At 53.6% G+C, this 22,180-nt stretch overlaps 1 protein-coding gene across 1 annotated transcript in view; it reads right to left on the minus strand.

Moving 5' to 3' along the window:
• Window positions 1-22,180, minus strand: part of TMPRSS9 (transmembrane serine protease 9) — a 47,535-nt gene that overhangs the window by 11,508 nt on the left and 13,847 nt on the right. The window contains exons 2-11 of the mRNA XM_072721890.1: window positions 17,638-17,802; window positions 12,285-12,412; window positions 8,808-8,875; window positions 8,524-8,699; window positions 7,355-7,396; window positions 6,236-6,349; window positions 4,614-4,785; window positions 3,119-3,393; window positions 1,072-1,208; window positions 123-441 (exon numbers count right to left, since the gene is read on the minus strand). Of these exons, the coding sequence (XP_072577991.1) occupies window positions 123-441; window positions 1,072-1,208; window positions 3,119-3,393; window positions 4,614-4,785; window positions 6,236-6,349; window positions 7,355-7,396; window positions 8,524-8,699; window positions 8,808-8,875; window positions 12,285-12,412; window positions 17,638-17,770 (1,564 nt within the window). The 5' untranslated portion in view covers window positions 17,771-17,802. The remainder of the gene's footprint in view (window positions 1-122; window positions 442-1,071; window positions 1,209-3,118; window positions 3,394-4,613; window positions 4,786-6,235; window positions 6,350-7,354; window positions 7,397-8,523; window positions 8,700-8,807; window positions 8,876-12,284; window positions 12,413-17,637; window positions 17,803-22,180) is intronic.

A 22,180-nucleotide genomic window follows, 5' to 3' on the forward strand; every position in this document is an offset into this window, starting at 1 on the left:
CGTGCCTTCGCCTGTGCTCAGGGCAGATGTCACCGGCCCACTGCCCGTCTGCTTCCCAGTACCAATCCACCCAGCCCTGCAGGGGCAGCGGGGGGACGCCTGCCTGCGCCCCCAGGAAGTACCTTGGGGCTTAGAGGCGGTCACTGCGTCAGGAGGCGCCATGCTGGGGCCCCGCGTGGGTCTGGTGGGGCTGTGGACCACCGGGCTCTCAGGACGGACGGGCCAGGCCGTGCTGGGGGTGGTGGAGGTGGGAGCCACGGTGGGAGCCGGGGGCTTGCTCGCGGTGCTGATGGCCTCCAGGATCCAGTCACGCAGCCTGGTCACTCGGGCGTAGACCCCAGGACGCCGGGCTTCGGCACAGCCAATCCCCCAGCTCACGATGCCGGCCAGGAAGAACCTGCCCGAGGGCTCCTCGCAGACCAGGGGGCCTCCTGAGTCGCCCTGGGAGACAAAAGCACACCTCCAGGGGGGGCCGGGGCTCCTGGCCGCTGCAGCCCCAATCCCAGAGCTGCAGAGTCACAGAAGGGGTCCCGACGGGGCTCCTGAGACGCGTCTGCCCGCCAGCTCACGGGGCAGAGGGGGGCCGACAGCCCGCGGCTCAGAGCCCGTTTTCTCTTCTGTGAAAATACAAGAGGGTGTCTGAGATCTTCAGTTCCACGGCTGGCAGGTCAAAGCCCACCCCAGATAAACAGCCCCTCCTCTCCCCATCCCACGAGACCCGTGGGGATGTCACGCTCGCCGCGGCGCAGGCTGGCCGCAGCATCCCCCGCAGCGGCTGCCCTGTCTTGCTGCCCTTCCCCTTCTCCTCACGCCGGCTCACACCCTCAGACACAGGCTCTCCCCAGTTTTCCCCAACACTTTCTCCAGGCCCCGTTCTGATCTGGCGCCCTGAGCACACGCAGCGCCCTCTCCCACCGCCCCACCCAGCAGCTCGGACAACCGCAGCCGCGCTCCAAGTCCAGCAGGGGAAGTCTTGGTGCTGGACCAGAAAGCGTGAGGACGCCGTCTCCGGGGAGGGGAGCCATGAGCCCCATCGGCAGGTGGGCAGGGCCCGGGGGCTGCGGGGCTCACCTGGCAGGAGTCCACCTTCCCGTCCAGGTAGCCGGCACACATCATCCTGTCGGTGAGCGAGTGGCCATACAGGCCGGCGCACAGGCCCTGGTCCAGCAGCTCCACGGTGGCTTTCTGCAGCGCTTCCGGCTTCACCACTGCCCGGGACAGGGAGGGACCAGCAGGATGAGCCTGGAGGCTGTAGACGTCCGCTCTGACCCTGCGTCCCCACCGCCCCCAGGGGACTTGCTGCAGCTCAGAAAGTGGCCCAGGAAACGCTCTACCAATGCCCACCATTAACCTTCTGGCCCAGGCCGCAGAGAGGCATCCAAGTAACAGCCAGGACTGGGCTCCTTCCTCCTTTCCCCTCCTGAGCCTCCCCGCATCTGCCTTGGCTGTTCTGTCCTACTGCGCTGAAATCTTTTAGCCCAACAGCCAGCGCCATCTTTGCTCAACGTTAAATCAGATTATGTTGTCTGTCTCCTCGAATCTTCTGGGGTGACCCCCCTCTTCCCTCAGCTCGACTAAAAGTCCAAGTCTGGACTGCTGACCCCAGGGCCTTGGGCACTGTTCCAGCTGCCTAGAATGCTGACCCTACAGAACCTGCCTGCATTCCTCCCTCATCTCCTTTGTCAAGAAGCCCCTCCTGACCACCCATTTAAAGCTGCAGCCCCACCCTCCATCCCTACCTCACTCTCCTCCACTGTGCGCATCACCACCTTCCCTCTAGAGCTGTGCTGTCCAGTACGGCAGCCGTCAGGCCACATGAGGCTACTTAATTGCACACATAAGTGCGTTAAAATGAAATAAAATGTACAGCTCAGATTCTCAGCCGCACAGGCCATGCTACAGGGGGCTGGTGGCTCCTACCGCAGGCGACACAAATGGAAAGCACGACCGTCCCAAGGAAAGCGCTCTTGGATGGCGCTGGTCTGGGCTGAACCCCTCGTGGGGAGGCTGCCCTGCTTCCTGCCCGGTCCTTGGACCGGTGCTCAGTGAACTGAGGAGGCTCGGATGTGTCGGGATCGTCTTCCCTCCTAATCAGGTCCATGGGGCCAATCCTTTCCTTTTCAGAAGGTGTAAAAATCACCCAGCGTTTTTTTTTCCTTCATGTCAGGCAGAAACACCTGAGAAAACCCCAAAACACAGGCGGTGGGCCCTGCGAGGGAGGTCGGCCGCGTCGGATCTCCAGACCCTTTACAGGGCAAAGCTGTCCCCAAACCTGGGGGCCCCTAGGGTAATCCTCCAACGCACTATCCCTGAAAATCCACACAGCCACTGAGCCGGCCTGTGGCTAGTGGCTTGTGTTGTACAGTTTGCTCTAGAATGTTCCAGACGGCATCACCCAACAGCACTTTCCGCCACGATGGGAATCCTTGCTGCAGGACGCCCCCTGTTCCCTGGCGCTCTGCCCCCTTGGCCAGGTCGAGCTGAGGCGCCCGTCGCGGGGCCCTCCCCACGGCTGCCCGCAGCCCACTCCACTTCCCTGAGACATCCCACCGCTTTCCTCGCAGCACGTGCTCCCGCCACGTTACTTCGGTTCCCACCCGGGCAGTTCTGTGCTATGGAGTCCCCGTGAATCCCAAGTTAGCGAGTAGGAAGCATGGCTCCTGGGGGCACATGGGGAAGGTTCCTACAAGCTGCTGGTCCCCACATTTCGTGAACCAACACGTACCCTCGTGGTACACGTGCTTCTGTCTAAACGCACCTTGGTTAACGTACACGGTTGATTCCTTGACCTGCCGTCACTCCCACCGAAGGCGGCTTACCTAACGCGTTTCCTCAGCGGGCACACCCCTGCCTCCCTGCACTGGGCACAGTGGCCAGCGCCCCCCCGCCCCGCTACGGCGCCCCTTCAGAAATCACCGTCAGAAAGCACAAAAATGCACACCACGTGGCAGCGAACACACCAGGAAGAGACACCGGGTCCCGGTCTGAGCTGGTACAGTAACGGGGCGCACTGCCCGGTTCGGCCCCGGCTGCAAGCGTGACCCCGCGTGTCCGGGGCTGCACACCCCTCGAGGCGGCGGCGCTCGCAAACACTGACCCCGGGCCGGCGGGGACTTACGGAAGTCCTCCCTGAGGTAGCCCCAGCCCGAGATCAGGCACTTCCTCCGCGCCGGGAAGACGTGCGTGGCGGCGGGGAGGCACACGGGCTGGACGTGCCTGCCGAAGGGGAGGGGCCCGTCCAGCTGCAGCACCGCCACGTCGAAGTCGGCCGTGTCCGGGTTGTACGACGGGTGCGGGATGATGCGGGCCACGCGCGCCCGCACCGTGCTGGCTTCCGTGCCGCTGAGGTAGGTCGTGCCCGCGTAGGCCACCCACTCTCTCGGGTCCTGGAACCTGCAGGACAGACCACAGCTCAGAGGCCCACCCACGGGACGGGCAGCAGCAAGAGGCAAGGGAGGCACCCGCCTGGAGGGGCAAAGGTCAAGGGGGCGCCCCAAAACCCAGTCATTGCAACTGGTATCTCCATGCAACACTCTCAATAACGAACATACGCGCAGAAGAAATCCATCCTGCACCAACGACCAACACTTTAAGCTACAGACCTGGGTACGAAATGGTAAGGGGGCACCCCAAACCCCAGCCCTCATGATACACGGGATCTTCACGCCTTGCGGCGAACACCTGAACAAACGCAGAAGGCCCACGATGAACAGAGCACTGACCTCTGCCCCAAGCGGGGATCCAGCCTGCCCGGGCCCCGCTCGCCCCCCTCGCCCGGCCTGGCTAACCTGGTCTCCGTTTCAGAACTGGATATTCTGTTTATTGTGGATCTTTTTATTTCTTTGCACTCATTTTGATTTTTTTTTTTTTTTTTTTTTTGCAACATGACATGACAGTATTACTTGTCATGATGACTGTTTTTTGGAGGCTGTCCCTACACGTCCCCCTCCCAGGTGAGTACCTTGCTCTCTTCACCCTAACGCTGGCCCTGCAGCTGATGTGTCTCACGGCCCCACACCCAGTCCACGGAACAGCACGCTTCCCAGCAGGAACACGGGACAAGGCTCGGTTCTGTTCCACAAAGCTCGCCCTCTCTCAGATTCAACAATGAAAAGAAAAGACGGGCGCCTAGGTGGCTCAGTTACGTGTCTGACTCTTGGCTCTTCATGATCTCTCAGTTGTGGGACTGAGCCCCATGCTGGGCTCTGTGTTCAGGGTAGAGTCTGCTTCAGATTCTCTCTCCCTCTCCTTCTCCCTCTTTCTCTCAAATAAAATCTTAAAAAAATATATTTATTTTTTATTTTTTTTTAATTTTTTTTCAATTTTTATTTATTTATGATAGTCACACACAGAGAGAGAGAGAGGCAGAGACATAGGCAGAGAGAGAAGCAGGCTCCATGCACTGGGAACCCGATGTGGGATTCGATCCCGGGTCTCCAGGATCGCGCCCTGGGCCAAAGGCAGACGCTAAACCGCTGCGCCACCCAGGGATCCCTTAAAAAAATATATTTAAAAAAGGAAAAGAGAAAAGAGCTCCAAGGGGTTCTGAGGATGCTGGAAGGTGGCCCTCCAACAGTGGGAAGGCAGGCGGGACCAAGGGGCACGGGGCTCACTCGTTGAAGCAGTGGGCCGCAGACACCAGCCACCTGGCCCTGACGACAGCAGCCCCACAGAAGTGTTCGTTGTTTTCTCGAAGGCTGACTTGCCACGGGAACTCCCCAGGAGATGCTTCCATGCCCCCCACGATCCGGCCTGCCGTCTTCCAGCCAGGCTGTAGACCGCAGTCTGCAAGACAGAGGTCACCAACCAGGAGCCCCAGAAGGCAGGGCCCTAAATCCAATGACTGGTGTTCTCATATAAAGGGGAAGTCTGGGCACAGACCTGCACACAGGGAGAATGCCTTGTGAACATGACAGCAGACATCTGGGTGACACTTGTACAAGCCAAGAAATGCCAGGCATCCAACAAACCCCAGAAGCTGGGAGAGAAGCAGGAAACAGGTTCTCCACCAGCTCTGAAGGAATCAGACCTTTGGACACCTTGATCTTGGGCTTCCGGCCCCTACATTGTGACCAAGAACGTGTCTGCTGTTTAGGCCACCCCGTTTACGGCAGCCCCGGGTCTCTCCTACATAAAGTGAGCTGTGCCGAGGCTACACAGCCACGTGACTAACCCCCAGGACAAACACTGGACAGTGAGGCTCGGCGAGCTGCCCTGGTTGGGAACACTTGGGAGTGTGCAGTCCATGCTGCTGCTGGGACAGTGAGTTCAGGGCTGTCCACGTGACTCCACTGTGAGAGGGCAGAGGGACACTTGCTCACTCCTGGTCTCGCCCTCTCTGCCCTCTGCGCCTTTTCCTTTGAAAAAGCCATAACCATACATAGAACACCTGACTTCTACGAGTCCTTCGAGGGAATCACTGACCCTGAGGGGGCCTTGCGGACCCCAACCACAGCCCCCAGTCTCAACCAGCCTCCACACATCACTCCTCACATCCAAGTGCCACATGCGACAAATGTCTCCTTCACCATGTATGTTGCAAGTTTCAAAATTTTTTTTTCCTTTTTTTTTTCAAAATTCTTATACATACATCTTTTCCTGGAATGCTGGGTCTTGGCTTAATTCAATTTATAGCCTTCAATGAAGCTTTATAATTCTACATTACACGCTCGACACACTCATCTTTTGTCGCTATTGATCACGAGTGGGGTTCTTTGCCTTCTATATTCTAATCTGTTGTTGCTTGTATAAAGCAAAGCAATAGTTTTTATGTGTTGTTCGTCTTATTCTCCCCTCAGCATTGAACTGTCTTATTTTCTAATAGCTGGCTAGCCAATTTATTCATTTATATAAACAATGAGATCCAGTACAAATTGTGATGGTTTTCTTTCTTCTTTTCCACACTTAAACTATTGCTCTTACCTTATTGCATGGGCTAGCACTGCTAGAGAATGTTGGCTACTCTTACAGCATTTTAATTGTAAGACTCCCTTGCTCAAATCTCACTGCATATAGGACAGAGCTCCAGTTCCTGGCATTTGAGGCTTCTCATAGTCTGGCGAGGATCTGTCTTTTCAGCCATATCATGAGTGTCCTCTCCTTTTCTCAGCCCACCTCCAGTAAATACTGGGGCCAAGTGCCCATGTGTAATGTGCACAGTGGGCGAGAGAACAGAACCAGAAGCTGACCCTGGAAAGGGGACATGGCCCAGAGACCAGCCAGATAGGAGACTGACCACAGTGGGCCTCATCAGATCCATCAGAGCAGTCCACTCTGTCATCACACTCCGGGTTCACTTTGGTCACACATTGGCTGTTCCGGCAGGAAAAGGTGTTCCCTGGACAGTGACCTGAGGGCAGAAAAGAACCAAGTTCTTGATCCCTGCTCCCTCTCTCCTGGCTGCACCAAGAGTCTCTAGAGCATGGAAAACCTCTCCTTTTTTACTTTTTTAGCCCTGAACGTTTCTGAAATAATTTCCTCAGAATTAGTACAGAGATGGAACACAAGAATGTCGAGCTGCACAAAGGCCAGAGCTATGCAATAGAAACAGAGTTGTGCCATGTGAACTTCCACATTTTCTAGTACCCATAGGTTTTTTTTTAATATTTTATTTATTTATTTATGAGACACACAGAGAGAGAGAGGAGAGAGAGAGGCAGAGACACAGGCAGAGGGAGAAGCAGGCTCCCTGCAGGGAGCCCGATGCAGGACTCAATCCCAGGACTCCAGGACCATGCCCTGGGCCAAAGGCAGGCGCTAAACCACTGAGCAACCCAGGGATCCCAATACCCATAGTTTTTAAAAGATATGGGTGAAACTGAACTTTTCAAGTTGTGGTAAAACATATACGATATAAAATTTACCATGTTAACCATTTAAATATACACTTCACTTCTGGGGCCAGACTGCTCTCTGTGGGGTCCTAATCCTACCCACTTGAGGCCAGGAACCCCAACTCCTTATAATCACAGATGTCCCCAGACACTGCCCAGCGTCCCCTGGGGCCTGGATCACTCCTAGTTGAGGACTTTGTGGTACTCACTCTTATTTTCTAAACTCTTTTTTGACAGCAGATTCCCACCACTTTCCAAAAAGGATCAGTAATGTTTTCTCTCATTCATGTTTGGCCACGTGTAATTCAAAGTGTCTCATCTTTAAATCCTTTGCCCACAAAGGACTTTGAATCTATTCCCTCCCAGCCCTCTGGAGGAGGCTGGGGTGCAAAAGTAGCATTTACTGCATTTGAGGGATTTCTTTGTGTACTGGAAAGAAGTCTTGGGAACCTCTCCACAGGACTACAATCAGAGAAACTCTGCGGAGGGCAGGGAGCTCCAGGGGAGAGGGTGAGACATACCTGACTTTAAGTCTCTTTCCGTCCATGGGCCTTTCTGGCTTCCTGCAGTGAAACAGACAAGAGATATAAGCTTATTCAGCGAGTTCTGTAGTTGTTTGAAAACACTGGGTTGCAAAGCCGAGAGCTGCACTAGTTCTTTGAAAACATTGGATCGCAAAGCCAAGAGCTGCTCGGTCTACCACGGGAGCCACTTAAGTTCTAACTTAAATCAATTTAAGATGAAATCAAATGAAACCACCTCTTGTTCAGCCTCACTGGCTGCATGACATGTGCTCAAGAGCCACATGGGGCTAGTGGTCACCTCAGTGGATTATGCAGGCATGAAACTGAGGAGAATTCAATGAGATCGCATTGACAGAGAGGTTACTAACCCCCACCCGGCATGTCAGAGTGGGGGGAGGGCAAGGACCATAAATGTCTTGCAGAGCAATGTCAAGGCGGGATGACATTTGACCCGATGACACAACTGAACTCCTGTCTGGCTCTCAGATCACAATGCACTGCATCATCAGATTTTGTGTGAAGTTTCTGGTACATGATATAGAACCTGCATCATCAGATTTTGCGGTTTAGCTTTTACTCTTATTCCTGTACCAGGGCTGGCAACAATGGCTGTGGGCCAAATACAACCCAGCATCTGATTTTGTAAATAAAGTTTTATCAATACATAAACGTCCCCATTTGTTTATGAGCTGTCCTTAACCTTCCCGTTACAATAGCGTAGTGGAGTGGTCTCAACAGAGATCCATCCAATGGGCTGCAAAGACAAAAGCATTTACACTCTGGCCACCTGCAGTTTGCTGTCACCTGCTCTGTACCACTGAGGGTAAAGCACTGTGTATGGGTTTACTTTTCATGGGAGGGAGCAACTACTGAAAACCTAAACTTTGGGGATCCCTGGGTGGCGCAGCGGCTTGGCACCTGCCTTTGGCCCAGGGTGCGATCCTGGAGACCCGGGATCTAATCCCACGTCGGGCTCCCTGCATGGAGCCTGCTTCTCCCTCTGCCTGTGTCTCTGCCTCTCTCTCTCTCTCTCTCTGTGTGACTATTATAAATTTAAAAAAAAAAAAAAAGAAAGAAAGAAAACCTAAACTTTAATGCAACCTTCCACGGCCTCCTCTCCTACAGCTACCTCCTCCTAATTCTTTCAGTGTCTGTTGCCTACTTGCCTCTGAGCTCGGCAGACACAATGGTGCCGTGGGCAGCCAGGGGGATACCATGCCCCTGCAGCCTTGCTCGGAGTCCCTGCTGCAACAGCTCCTCCTCCAGGCCCAGACTCAGCGACTGCAGGGCTTGCAGCAGGAAGTGTAGTCGGAAATGAACGAAGACACTGGAATTCCCATCCCTGCAGGCAGGAGAGAAGTCTTTGGAGAGGGAGGGCTCCTGCTGGAATCTTGTGGAATCTCTTGGGTGTCCACTAGGATTCCTTCACCTGAAGGAGACTCCGACTCACCTGTAACCCAGCACAGTGCAGCCCACACAGCTGGCCTCCAACTCTGTCTCCTGAAAGCTGCTTACAAACTGCAACGTAAACAAGACCAGCACACAGATTTGGCACCCGCCCTGCTGGGACCTGCTGCGTACATCTAGAGCTGGGGGGCAAAGAAAAGCACCCCTCTCACTCTCAGTACTCCCAGCAGTCACAGAGCCATGGAAATGACAAGGGCACTTTGAGGTTATTTGGATGAAAAACTGCCATATCAGCAGATGGATGAATAAAATGTCCATTCACATGATGGTGAGGTGCCTACACACGCTGCCCCAGGGACAGACCCTAAGTCCACGACGCTCAGGGAGGGAACCAGACACAGGAGGTCACACTCTAATTCCATTTGTGTGACACGTCCAAGACGGGCTTGTCCACTGATGGGGACAGGGCTCGTGGGTGCTAGGGACTGATGGCTGATGGGGATGGATTTGCTTTAGGGGTGATGGAATGTTCTGAAACTAGACAGAGATAATGGTTGCAAGAATTGTTGAATATACTAAATGCCACTGGATTATTTTTATTTTTTTAAGATTTTTAAAAATTTTTTAAATTTATTTATGATAGTCAGAGAGAGAGAGAGAGGCAGAGACACAGGCAGAGGGAGAAGCAGGCTCCATGCACCGGGAGCCCGACGTGGGACTCGATCCCGGGTCCCCAGGATCGCGCCCTGGGCCAAAGGCAGGTGCTAAACTGCTGCGCCACCCAGGGATCCCCCTATTTTTTTAAGATTTTATTTGACAGAGCAAGAGCACAAGCAGGGGAAGCGGCAGAGGTAGAGGGAGAAGTAGACTTCTCAGTGAGCAGGGATCCCAACGTGGGCCTTGATCCCATGACCCAGAGATCATGACCCGAGTCAAAGGTAGACTCTTAACCAACTGAGCCATCCAGGTGCCCCAAGCATGTGCTTCTTGATTTCAGGGTCATGAGTTTGTGCCCCACATTGGGTGCAAAGATCACTTAAATAAAACTTTAAAAAATAGTTAATTTTATTTTACACGGATTTTACATTAAGAAAATCCTGCTTTGTGTAAACCGATGCTATTAGGAACTTGCTTATCCTTCGTGTGCTGTTTGAGTGACCGTCCACTGTCCACTTCTCCTGGGGCTGTTTCAGGCTTTGCATTGAAAGGCTCCTGTCCTGGGAACTGGGATGAGTATTGTTCTGGATGCTGTCCCCAGCAGCACCAAGGCTGGGGGTTCCCGAGAGCCACCTGGCACCTCACGTGACCTGTACCTAGGGTGACAAGATGTCCCAATTTACCTGCTCTCCCAGAGCAGTTACTACATGGTGTCCCTGTTCATGGTCAGTGTTCTAGCTTGGCTGTTAAACCTAATGGTCACCACACCCGCTCCTGAAGCACAGGATACAGAGTTCTCCCTCCCAGGACTCCCTCTGTTTCTCTTACTTCCACTTTCTGAGTCCATGTCCCTACTGCCCACATTCGGGCTTGCACTGGCCCACAGAACAGTCCACAAATTTTGGCCAGTGTTCTACACCTGCCCTGCCCCACCTGCCAGCCACTGGTCACACATGGCTGGGATCAGAGGAACTGGTCTTCACATTTCACTTAATTCATACTTAAATTTTAAAAGATACTCCAGTTACCAGAAGACTCTTAAGCATAGTTAGAGCAACTCAGGTATGTAAATATTATGGAGGGATCCCTGGGTGGCGCAGCGGTTTGGCGCCTGCCTTTGGCCCAGGGCGCGATCCTGGAGACCCGGGATCGAGTCCCACGTCAGGCTCCCGGTGCATGGAGCCTGCTTCTCCCTCTGCCTGTGTCTCTGCCTCTCTCTCTCTCTCTGTGACTGTCATAAATAAAAATAAAAATTAAAAAAATAAATAAATAAAAAAAAATAATAAATGTTATGGAATCTACGTATTGATTATATTCCTGACGAAAATTTAGCATCCGTATTGAGATGCGAGGGCAAAACGCACTGGGTTTTGAAGACTCAATACAAAAAAAAAAAAAGGAATGTGAACTCATTAATACCTACTTTATGTCGAGGGCATGAAATATTTTCAATGTTCTTGGTTAAATTCAATATGTTATTAAAATTAAACTTACCTGTTTTCTTTTCCTTAACGTAGCTGCTAAAAACATTTTAAATTATGCACAGGGCTAGTGTTGTATTTCTTTCGGTCAGTGCCTTAGGGTATGGTACCGAGGTCAGCAAGCTAACACCCACAGGCTGAATTCAAGTCCTGGCCTGTTGTTATACAGTTCACACACTACGAATGGTTTTTATGTCTTTAAGTGGCTGAAGAAAGTCAAAAGAAAAATAATATTTTATGTTACACGCTCATTATTTGAAATGTGTATTTCAGTATCCACAAATAAAGTTTTATTGGCACAGAGCCACAAGCACTCACTCACGGTCCTCTGTGGCACCTGCTGAGCAGCTGAGCCGGAGAAGCCTGTCTGGCCTCAGAGGAAAAGCGTGCTGACCCCTGGTCTGGGTGGTGGGGACTCCTAAGCGCTGCCCTGCTTTTCTCACGTCTTACCTTACAGCCTCCAGGCCACAGGCAGAGTGCTCTTTTCAAAATATGAATTCTCACCCAGTGATCCCTCCTCCTTCTCTTGAACGAAATTTAAAATATTTTCTCAACTTGAGACAAAACTCACCCACCTTTAAACATAGCTTTTAAAAACATACAACTGGATGGGTTTTAGTGCTGTCACAGGGTTGTGCAGGCGTCACCACAACCAATTTTTGAACATTCCGTCAGCCCAAAAGCAACCCCGTGTCCCCATGAGCAGTCACACACAGTCCCCTCCCTCCGGCAGCCCCTGACAACCACGAGCCCCCTCCTCGTCCGTGCAGGAGCCCGTCCTGCACGTGTCACACACATGGACTCCCCTCCCCCACCGTGGGGCCTCCTGTGTCTGGTTCCCTCCCCGAGTGTCCTGGGCTCCGGGTCCGTCCCCGGGGCAGCAGGTATGGGGACCACACTCTTGTTCGTGGCCGAGGGACGTGCCCGAGTGTGGATGGACTTCCTGTGTTTGTTCATTCACCCATCAACGGGCATTTGAGTGTTTCTACCTTTTGGCTCTCATGAACCCTGCGGCTGTGGACACGGGTGTGTGGGCTGCACGGACATGAACTTTCTTTTCTCTTGGGTGGAATCGCTGGATCATATGGAAGTCACGCCTGACCTGCCCGGCTGCCTGCCGGCTTCCACAGCAGCTGCCCTCCGTCAGGTCCCCCCCAGCGGTGTGAGGGTTCTGATCCCACCACAACTTATAACCTGTCAAAGTGCCCCAAGCCCAGCAGGGGTCAGACGCCACCGCTGCCACTCCCCCGTGTTCAGGGCCCACCAGCACCGACCCCAGCGGCCTCGTGCTCCGTGCCCCGTGTGCCCTCTTCTCTGCCTCAGCGCCTGCCCGGGCCTCCCCCGGCTCTGCTCGCCTGGTCACAGCCCCTGGCCGTCCTCACCAGCCTTTCCAGAGCGGGCGTCAGCACGCGGTAGTACTCGGAGGTCTCTCGCTGTAGGCTGCGGGCATACCGGACCCCCTGCAGCTCAGCCATGTGCTCCACGTCGACCCCCTGTGTAGAGAGGGAAGCTGCGGACAAGACCAGGGCCCCGTGAGAGAGCCCAACTTCGGGGTCAGGGTGCACTTAAGTCAGCCTCAATGTCCCCAGCCACCCCGGAGCCATCACCCCAACAAACAGGTGGTGGGCTGACTTCCGGCGGGGAGCCTGAATGGTCATCTACAGGGCCCCCTTTCACTTCTCACACATGTTCTTGGCTCAGTGACAGACCCTATGGTCACCCCCTGAAGGCACCCAGATGTCCCCAGGCTTTCTGAGGACAGGACCAGCTCCTGCTCACCAGGTGTGCCTGGCGCAGGGCCTGAAGCTGGCTTCAGCCACGAACGGCTAAATGGCCTCAGGAGGAGACCCTCCCTCCAATTTGGAGCAATTCGCACAAAATGCCACAGGGGCCTGATCCCAGCCAGGAGGCATCAGGACTCTGGGACCACAGTCCCATGATGCCACCCTCGAAAGAACACAGATTTCCAACCGTTGGAGGTACTGTGTCAGAAAAACACAACAGCAAAGACTCCGAGTTGTAAACAGAACAAACTGACGGCTGCCAGAGGGGCGGGTGCGGAGGCAGCGGGGCACAGCCCGCGGTGTGCGTGGTGCGGGCCGGCAGCCACACGCGTGACGAGCCCAGCACAACGCAGAGACTTGTCCACCCACAGTGCTGTACCCCTGCCGCAGACGTAGCACTGCGGGCCTGCTCTGCCTCAGTTAAAAAAAAATAGATGATAGGGGCGCCTGGGTGGCTCAGTAGGTGAGGCATCTGCCTTTGGCTCGGGCCATGACCTCAGGGTCCCAGGATCGAGTCCCACATCCCGACTCCCTGCTCAGGGGGAGTCTGCTTCTCCCTTTTCCTCTCCTTCTGTGATCTCTAATAGAAAAAATAAAATCTTAAAAAACAAAAACCTACACACACAATACCCAACACTAGTCACAAAAAGTTTTAAAATCAAGACTACGATAGCAACCACCTAAGACGTGAAAACATGGGTTTCGAACTGTTCAAATGTGTTAGAACTAAAAAAATGACACAGTAGCAAAAAAAAAAATAATAATTGTAATTAAAACATACAAAAATGAAAGCAGTAGTCACACAAACCATAAAAGCTAAGTCCCAATTCTACGTATCGTGAATGGATGTTCATCTAGGTAGATATTTAGATACTCGTTTACCCAATACAGTAGAATATGCTTTCTAAGTCAATTCTAAACATAGCTTGTATTAAAAAATGAGCACCCTGGGGCGTCTCGGTGGTTTAGTTGGTAAAGCATCTACCTTCGGCTCAGGTCATGATCTCAGGCCCCGAGATCAAGCCTCACATTAGACTCCCTGCTCACGGGGGAGCCTGTTTCTTCCTCTCCCTCTGCTTGCTACTCCCCCTGCTTCTGCGCTCTCTCTCTCTCAAACAAATAAATAAAATATTTTAAAAAGTTAAAGTTGGGGCACCTAAGTGGCTCAGTGGTTGAGTGTCTGCCTTCAGCTCAGGGTGTGATCCTGGGGTCCTGGGATCAAGTCCTACATCTGGCTCCCTGCATGGAGCCTGCTTCTCCCTCTGCCTGTGTCTCTGCCTCTCTCTCTCTCTGTGTATCTCTCATGAATAAATAAATAAATTTTTTTAAAAAGTTAAAGTTAACAAAAAACCAAAAACGAGCACCCTGTTGTGTGAATCAAGGTATTTATGTTTATGCTTTTTACCCTAACTAAGCCTTATCTTTCTTTTTCTTTTCCAAAGTAATCACTACTCCCAACACGGGGCTTGAATTCACGATCCTGGGATCGAAGGTTGGGTCGCTTGCTCCACGGGTTGAGTCAGCTGGGTACCCCCAACTAAGCCTGTTTTCCCTCTGCAATAATGACAGATCCACAGAAAGCTCAGGAATGGCAGGGAGGTCCCGTGTGTCTGACCCCCAGCGTCCCTCAAGGCTACCACCACCAATTAAAATTTTGAGCTGTATGGGAAGGGGACACGTTTTAACTTTAAATTATTTACAAGTTTAGGGCAGCCCGGGTGGCTCAGTGGTTTAGTGCAGCCTTTGGCCCAGGGCGTGAGCCTGGAGACTAGAGATCCAGTCACACGTTGGGCTCCCCGCAGGGAGCCTGCTTCTCCCTGTGCCTGTGTCTCTGCCTCTCTCTGTCTCTCGTGAATAAATACATAACATCTTTTAGAAAATAATAAAAACAAATTATTTACAAGTTTAAAAAAATTATAAATGTTTTTTAAAGCCTTCCTTAAGTTTCATGGGTCCTGATGAGGATTTTAATTAATCTCAATACGTGTGGGCTTCCAGGATGCCCCTTCTAGGATGCCTCCCCATCAGATAAGGACACACACACTCACACAGCACCGACGTTCCTGCATTTGACTCCCACTGCTGTTAGGGGGCCTGTCGGTCACCCCCGGCTGTGAGGGACTCCAGATGTTCCACAAATACATAAATAAAATAGGTAAGAAATATACATGTGTACTACACATAAAAACCAAAGAAACCCACGCAGGATTGCCAACTTATTGTCTATCAGAGGAGAATGTTTCATTACTTCATGACAGAAAGGGGACCTTCTCACACACACACACACACACACACACACACACAGAAACTGTAGAAAGCTTAGCACCTGAGAGCCAGCCCGTTACAGAGCAGCGCTGCCCAGAACGTCCTGTGACGACAGAATGTTCTAGATGTGCGCTGTCCAGTGCGGTATCCACCAGCTGCCCAGGAAGGTGGCTGGTGGGGATGAGAAACTGGCTTTTTTTAAAGTAGGCCCCACACCCAGCATGAAGCCCAGCGTGGGGTTTGAGCTCATAGCCCTAAGATCAAGACTTGAGCTGAGATCATGAGTCTGACCCTCGGGGGGATCCCTGGGTGGCGCATCGGTTTAGCGCCTGCCTTTGGCCCAGGGCGCGATCCTGGAGACCCGGGATCGAGTCCCACATCGGGCTCCCGGTGCATGGAGCCTGCTTCTCCCTCTGCCTGTGTCTCTGCCTCTCTCTCTCTGTGACTATCATACATAAAAAAAAAAAAAAAAAAAAAAAAAAAGAGTCTGACCCTCAGATCCCTGGGTGGCTCAGCGGTTTGGCGCCTGCCTTTGGGCCAGGGTGTGATCCTGGAGTCCTGGGATCAAGTCCCATGTCGGGCTCCCTACATGGGGCCTGCTTCTCCCTCTGCCTGTGTCTCTGCCTTCCTCTCTCTCTCTCTCTCTCTGTGTCTCTCTGTGTGTCTCATGAATAAATAAATCTTTAAAAAAAAAAGTGTGACACTCAACTGACTGAGCTGCCCAGGTGTCCCAAGGAATTGACTTTTCAATAGTATTTGTTAACTGCTTTAACTGTAACCAGCCCCCAGGGCTCAGGGCTGCCATCCCCAGTAGCAACGAGGCAGGCAACAGGGGAAGAGCCGCTGTGTGTGGTGGCTAAGGATGCCCACGGTCTCACGGGGAACGTCCATCTACGCTCTCCACAAACATTACGGCAAATCCAGGACATGCAGTGGAAGGAAATGGACAAGCCCCAAGAGGTACACAGACCCTGCTGTCACCTAATGAATTCTCACGAGACAGCCCTAGGTATCATCTACGGAAACATGTCTCTGCGTGGAGACCTGTCAGGCTGCAAACCACTCACAGTCGCTGGTGCCACAGAGATGTCACATGGAAAACCAAGGTAGGCCGTGGCCAGCTGCGGCGATGGGTTTTATAACTTACAAACAGACAACATGGTCAATAGGTGTAATGGCTCCACGTGGTTCGAAATCAGAAGCCAGCAAAAAGCGAATCTGGTGACAAATCTCCCTCCTGTGCTTGACCGCATGCTGTCCTCCCCAGAGGTAACCAGTTAGTTAGGCTCCAAAACTCCCTCCAGAAACAATTTATGCACACAGGGAAACACGTTTCTCTTTCTTGCTATTCAGCATCTCTCCCTACTCTTTCCTTTTTTTTTTTTTAAATATATTTTATCTATTTATTCATGAGAGGCTCTACGGAGAGAGAGGCAGAGACACAAGCAGAGGGAGAGGCTCCATGCAGGGAGCCCGACATGGGACTCGATCCCAGGACTCCAGGATCATGCCCTGAGCCGAAGGCAGACGCCCAATCACTGAGCGACCCAGGCATCCCCTCTCCCTACTTTTTCAACTAGGCATCTTGGGATCCTCTTCTTAAACTATAAATAGAGCTTCCTGTTTATTTTTACATCTGCAGCCCCACATTCTACAAAGAGACCATAGTTTTGTACGGTTCACCATAAATAATGTGACTTTCTACTGGGAGCAAATAGGAAACGGAGGCCACTGTGAATCGCAGGAACACAGACCACTGTTCACTTGGGTGGGGGGGTGGGGGGGCAGCAAAGGGAGAGACAATCTGAACAAGACTCCACACCTAGTGTGGATCCTGACCTGGGGCTCAATTGCAGGACCCTGATATCCAGGCCTGAGCTGAAATCAACAGTCGGGTGCCTAACAACCGAGCCAAGCAGGCGCCCCGTTGTTCACTTCTTACAATTTGAAAAGTGTGAGTACTTTTCAAATTCCTCAATATCCAGGGATCCCTGGGTGGTGCAATGGTTTGGCGCCTGCCTTTGGCCCAGGGCCTGATCCCGGAGACCCGGTATCGAATCCCACATAGGGCTCCCGGTGCATGGAGCCTGCTTCTCCCTCTGCCTGTGTCTCTGCCTCTCTCTCTCTCTCTCTGTGACTATCGTAAATAAAAAAAAAAAAATTAAAAAAACAAATTTCTCAATATCCAAAGAACTCCACTTCACTGTTCCTACTTGCCTCCTTTCTCACTCCATGGTGAGAACTTCCTGGGAGAACACGGTTTGTGGAAAACGTGAATACCTGGCCCACCCTCGCACCCATCCGCGGCAGACTGCCACCCAGGCTCCTGGCCTGCCTCCCTTCTCTCCTGGTGGCCTGAGGCCTGGCCTCCAATTCCATGCTTGCTTGCTTAGCCCTTTGGTTCTAAGATCCTTTTTTTTTTTTTTTTTTATGATAGTCACAGAGAGAGAGAGAGAGGCAGAGACACAGGCGGAGGGAGAAGCAGGCTCCATGCACCGGGAGCCCGACGTGGGATTCGATCCCGAGTCTCCAGGATCTCGCCCTGGGCCAAAGGCAGGCGCCAAACCGCTGCGCCACCCAGGGATCCCAGTTCTGGGATCCTAACGCGGATACCACCAAGCCACTTCTAAGCATTTTCGTGCAGGCCACCTAGTGCGTGAACCCGTGCAAGCCCACGGCCGCTTACCCACGAGGACTCCCAGGGTGACCATGACAACGCTGGCGGCCGCCAGGGCAGAGAGGGCCACGCGGCAGCCCGCAGCCGGGACTTCCTTTGGTGCCCCAGGCACGAGCTGCAGGTCCCCAGCGATGGGCTCCATGGCTCCCAGACACGGAGCAGACGACCTGGACGCTGCAGGAAAGGGTGGAAAGACACGGTCAGCTGGAGGCCGCCTCCCGCCCCTAAGCAGGGGTGTCGCAGGTGCAGGGTGGCCGGGCGCGTCACCACACGCGGGTTCAGCGTGGCTGCAGGCGGCGCGGGCACGCGGGCTCCGTGACCCGCCAGGAGCGACGCTCCACCTCCCTGCGGCCCTGGTCACCGTCACGGCTCACCTCGTGCGGGAGGACCCACATCGGCTCGGAAGCCCTCAAGCCCACGCGCGGGTAGGGCTGGTCGCCCGGTGCCCCCGCCCCCACCTCCCAGAGGCGCCCCCTCGGTCCTCACCGCCCGCAGCGCGGGGTCTGCCCGTCTCTGGGAGGCCGCGGGGACCCAGGGTCACCCCCGCCCCGCGGCCTCCGCCAGGTGCCCTCTGCCCGGGACGGGGACGTCTCGGGCCCCCGTGGAGCCGGGCCGCGCCAGCTCTGGTGCCCACGGCGTCCGTCGTGGCCTGGACTCCATGTGACCGCCCGCGGCCGCCAGGACGCCCGGTCCGAGGGCCTCCGCTCTTTGAGGACCGGGAGGAGCCACGTGCTCCAGCGCGCCCGTCGAGTGCAGTCTCGCGAGAGACCCGAGTGGGGTCCTCCTAGGCCGCCCCTCGATCTCAGTCTCGCGAGAGACCCGAGTGGGGCTCTCCTAGGCCGCCCCTCGATCTCAGTCTCGCGAGAGACCCGAGTGGGGTCCTCCTTGGCCGCCCCTCGATCTCAGTCTTGCGAGAGACCCGAGTGGGGCCTTCCTAGGCCGCCCCTCAAGCGCAGTCTCGCGAGAGACCCGAGTGGGGTTCCCCTAGGCCGCCCCTCGATCTCAGTCTCGCGAGAGACCCGAGTGAGGCCCTCCTAGGCCGCCCCTCGATCTCAGTCTCGCGAGAGACCCGAGTGGGGGCCCTCCTAGGCCGCCCCTCAAGCGCAGTCTCGCGAGAGACCCCGCCGAGGCCCCTGGAGGCCTTCTCGCACGTCTGCCGCAGCCGAGGCCGAGGCCTGCGGGTCCCTCGGGCCCCTGGGGAGGCCGTGGGGCGGGAAGAGCAGCTGCGGCCTGGCCGCGGGCCTCCAGCTCCCGCCTGCCGGGTGGCAGAGTGCGGCCTGCCGGCCCGCCTTTCCTCCAGGGACGCCGACGCCGGGTTCTGGGACAGCAGGCCGGCCGCGAGCCGAGCCCGGGGTGCAGCCTGCAGGGCCCCTGCGCCCGCTGCCTCCGCGCCTCCCCCGCGGGGCTCCGGTCTCGGGCACCAGGATCCTGCAGAGACGAGGTTGGCGCAGGAGGCAGCCGATGGCTCCGAGAGGCCGCAGAGCTCCTTCGGGGCCCGTGCTGAGCACCCAGGTACGCCGAGTTTCAGGTGAGCAAAACATGCTTTTGGGGCATGACTATGTCCCCGGCGTGGCTTGGCTATGGTAACGGGTTTTCTGGTCAAACACTATGCTAGATGTTGCCCTGAAGCTGATTTTTAGATGCAGTTGACTCTCAGGTTAATAGACCTTTAAGTAGAGAAGCTGACCCTCCCTGTTGTGGGTGGGCCGCATGCAATCAGTTGAAGGCCTTCGGAGGAAAGGACATGTGGCTCCGGATGGCCGTGGGGACTTGAGCTGCAGGACCAGCCCTGCCCTGGGTCTCAGTCTGACTGCTGGTTGCTGACTTGCCAGCCCCCGTGGCCGTGTGAGCCAGTTCCTTAACATGCCCCGCTCCTTCCTGTTGGCTCTGTTTCTCTAAAGAGCCTCGCTGATACGGTCTCTCGTGTTTTGTGCAACATTGGGGCGTATTTATACTAAAGAGAAAGAGTATTTGCTGTTTATTTGAAATTCAAATGTATGTGACTGTGCTATATGTTCATTGTTAAAGTCTGAAACCCTGTGCTGGGGCCCAGCCAAAATATTCCATCTGCAAGAGAGTGTGTCCCCGATGGGAACGGCCACTCCATGCCTCACCGCCACCATCTGGAGCTGATGAGAAAGGGGAGATGCGCGGGGGTGGCGGGGAGTGAGGCTGTATAACACTTACCCCTTTATTCTTACACTTGAGCTGAATTGCCTTCTGAGGAGCCAGGGAATCTCTAAGAATCACTTGATGAAATGTTTTAGGGACAAAGACACCAAGATTCACCTCTGTGATTAGGGCTGGAAACTCAAGTTTAGTGTATGAGCTCATTGACACTCCCCCGACCAAACACACACACTATATTCATTCAGCCCCAGCTGCCCTGGCTACCCCCCCCCCGCCCGCCGCACCAAGCGGTGGGTTTTCTAAGGATTCCTGTGTTCTCCGAATTGTCTTGTCATCACTGTCATTAGGGCACAGAAGGGGCCCAATGCTATTTAGCATCGAATATAGAAGCACTATTCATTCAGCTTTCTGCCCATCTGATATTTATGACGGGCCAGGCCTGGATGCTCTGTGCTGAGTACCCAGCCCTGAATGAGATAGATGAGATTCTCTGAGCTCAGAGAGTTTAAATCTTGGTGGCAGAGACCCAAATAAATTAAAATTAGAGCTACAATTAAGGCTTGAAAATAAAGATGTGTCCCTGGGGTTTTGTGTCTGTGTAGAAAGGAGCTTTGATCTAGACAGGGGGTGAGGAAGGGTTTCCTGGGGGAGGGATGTGTTATCTGAGTTCTGAAGGATAAGCGGGAATTCAGTAAGTGCCCATGGAAGGAACAGATTTCCACACAGCGAGGACAAAACGCAGAAAGCCCTGTAGCAGGAGGGGTAAAATAAGGGCCAACGCAGAGAAAGCGCGTATCAGCTCCAGCTGTTCAGCGCGTTACCACAGGCACAGCAGCTTAGAACAACACACAGTCATTGTCTTGCAGCTTCTGTGGTCTTAGCGGGGTCCTCTGCTCGGGCCTCAGGAGGCTGCGAGCCGGGTGTTAGCCGGGCTGCGTTCTCATCCAGAGGCTCAGCCGGGGGAGCATCCGCTTCTGAGCTCCCTACTGTCAGCAGAATTTGTTTCCTTGCAGCTGTGACACTGAGGCCCCAACTTCCTCGCTGGCTGTTGACCAAGGGCTGGTCTTCGCTCCCAGGCCCCTGACAACACTGTGGCCGCTTTATCAGGGCCGGTGGGGGAAACTCACTGCAGTGTGCTGGGATGGAGTTGCACAGAACATAAGGCAACAGTGGGAGCCTTGCTCATCTAATGTGACCTAATCACAGGAGTGATTGACACTCAGCCGTCCTTCTCACCCAGGGGGAGGGGGTGATGCAGGGCGTGTGCTAGAGAGCAGAAATCCTCGGAACCTCTGAGAATGCTGCCTACTTGGGGCGCCTGGGTGGCTCAGCGGTTGAGTGTCTGCCTTCGACTCAGGGTGTGATCCCGGAGTCCCCGGATCGAGTCCCCCATTGGGCTCCCTCCGTGGAGCCTGCTTCTCCCTCTGCCTATGTCTCTGCCCCCCTCTCTCTTTCTCTCTCTCTCTCTGCTATCATAAATCAATAAAAAAATTAAAAAAAAAAAGAACTGAAATGCTTAGCTTCCAAAAAGTAGAGTGAGAAAGATACAAAATGCAGGAAAGGGCAGCCCTGGTGGCCCAGCACCACCTTCGGCCCAGGGTGTGATCTTGGAGACCCAGGATTGAGTCCCACGTCAGGCTCTGCAGGGGGCCTGCTTCCTCCTCTGCCTGTGTCTCTGCCTCTCTCTCTCACTCTCTCTCTCTTGGTGGGTCTCTCATGAATAAATAAATAATCTTAAAAAAATAAAATAAAATGCAGGAGAAAAGAGAGAAAAGCAGAGAAAGAAAAAGTACAAATATACTATACTTTAGAAGAATTTGTGAGCTTAAGTTTTGTTTTTTGTTTTTTTTTTTAAGCCAGCTAGGGTGTTTTAAGTAGTCTCTTATAAACAATAAAAGGGGGGAGCCCTGGGTGGCTCGGCGGTTTGGTGCCTGCCTTTGGCCCAGGGTGTGATCCTGGAGTCCCGGGATCGAGTCCCGCGTCAGGCTCCTGCATGGAGCCTGCTTCTCCCTCTGCCTATGTCTCTTCCCCCCCCCCTCTCTATGTCCATCATAAATAAATAAATACATAAATAAATAAATAAATAAATCTTTAAAAAAATAAATAAAAGGCACAAAATGGAAGAAAGAAAAATCCTAAACTCTTGCATATCCAGTACCAAAACTCAACACTGAACAGGTTTACTTAATGGATCTATATTCCCTGTTTTAAGGGATAAAGTTACTTCTTTAGGTACACATGAAATATTTACAAAAATTAACCTCCCACTTAAACACAAAGCAAATGTCAACAAAACCCCAAAAAACTACACTCAACCCACGTGTCTCACAACAGTACAGCTAAATTAGATAACTGGAAATAATGAAACCTTGATTAAAAATCTAAAATTACTTCTAGAGCAGCCCCGGTGGCGCAGCGGTTT

Source organism: Vulpes vulpes, chromosome 9 (genome assembly GCF_048418805.1).
Source record: "Vulpes vulpes isolate BD-2025 chromosome 9, VulVul3, whole genome shotgun sequence".
Classification (NCBI taxonomy): domain Eukaryota; kingdom Metazoa; phylum Chordata; class Mammalia; order Carnivora; family Canidae; genus Vulpes; species Vulpes vulpes.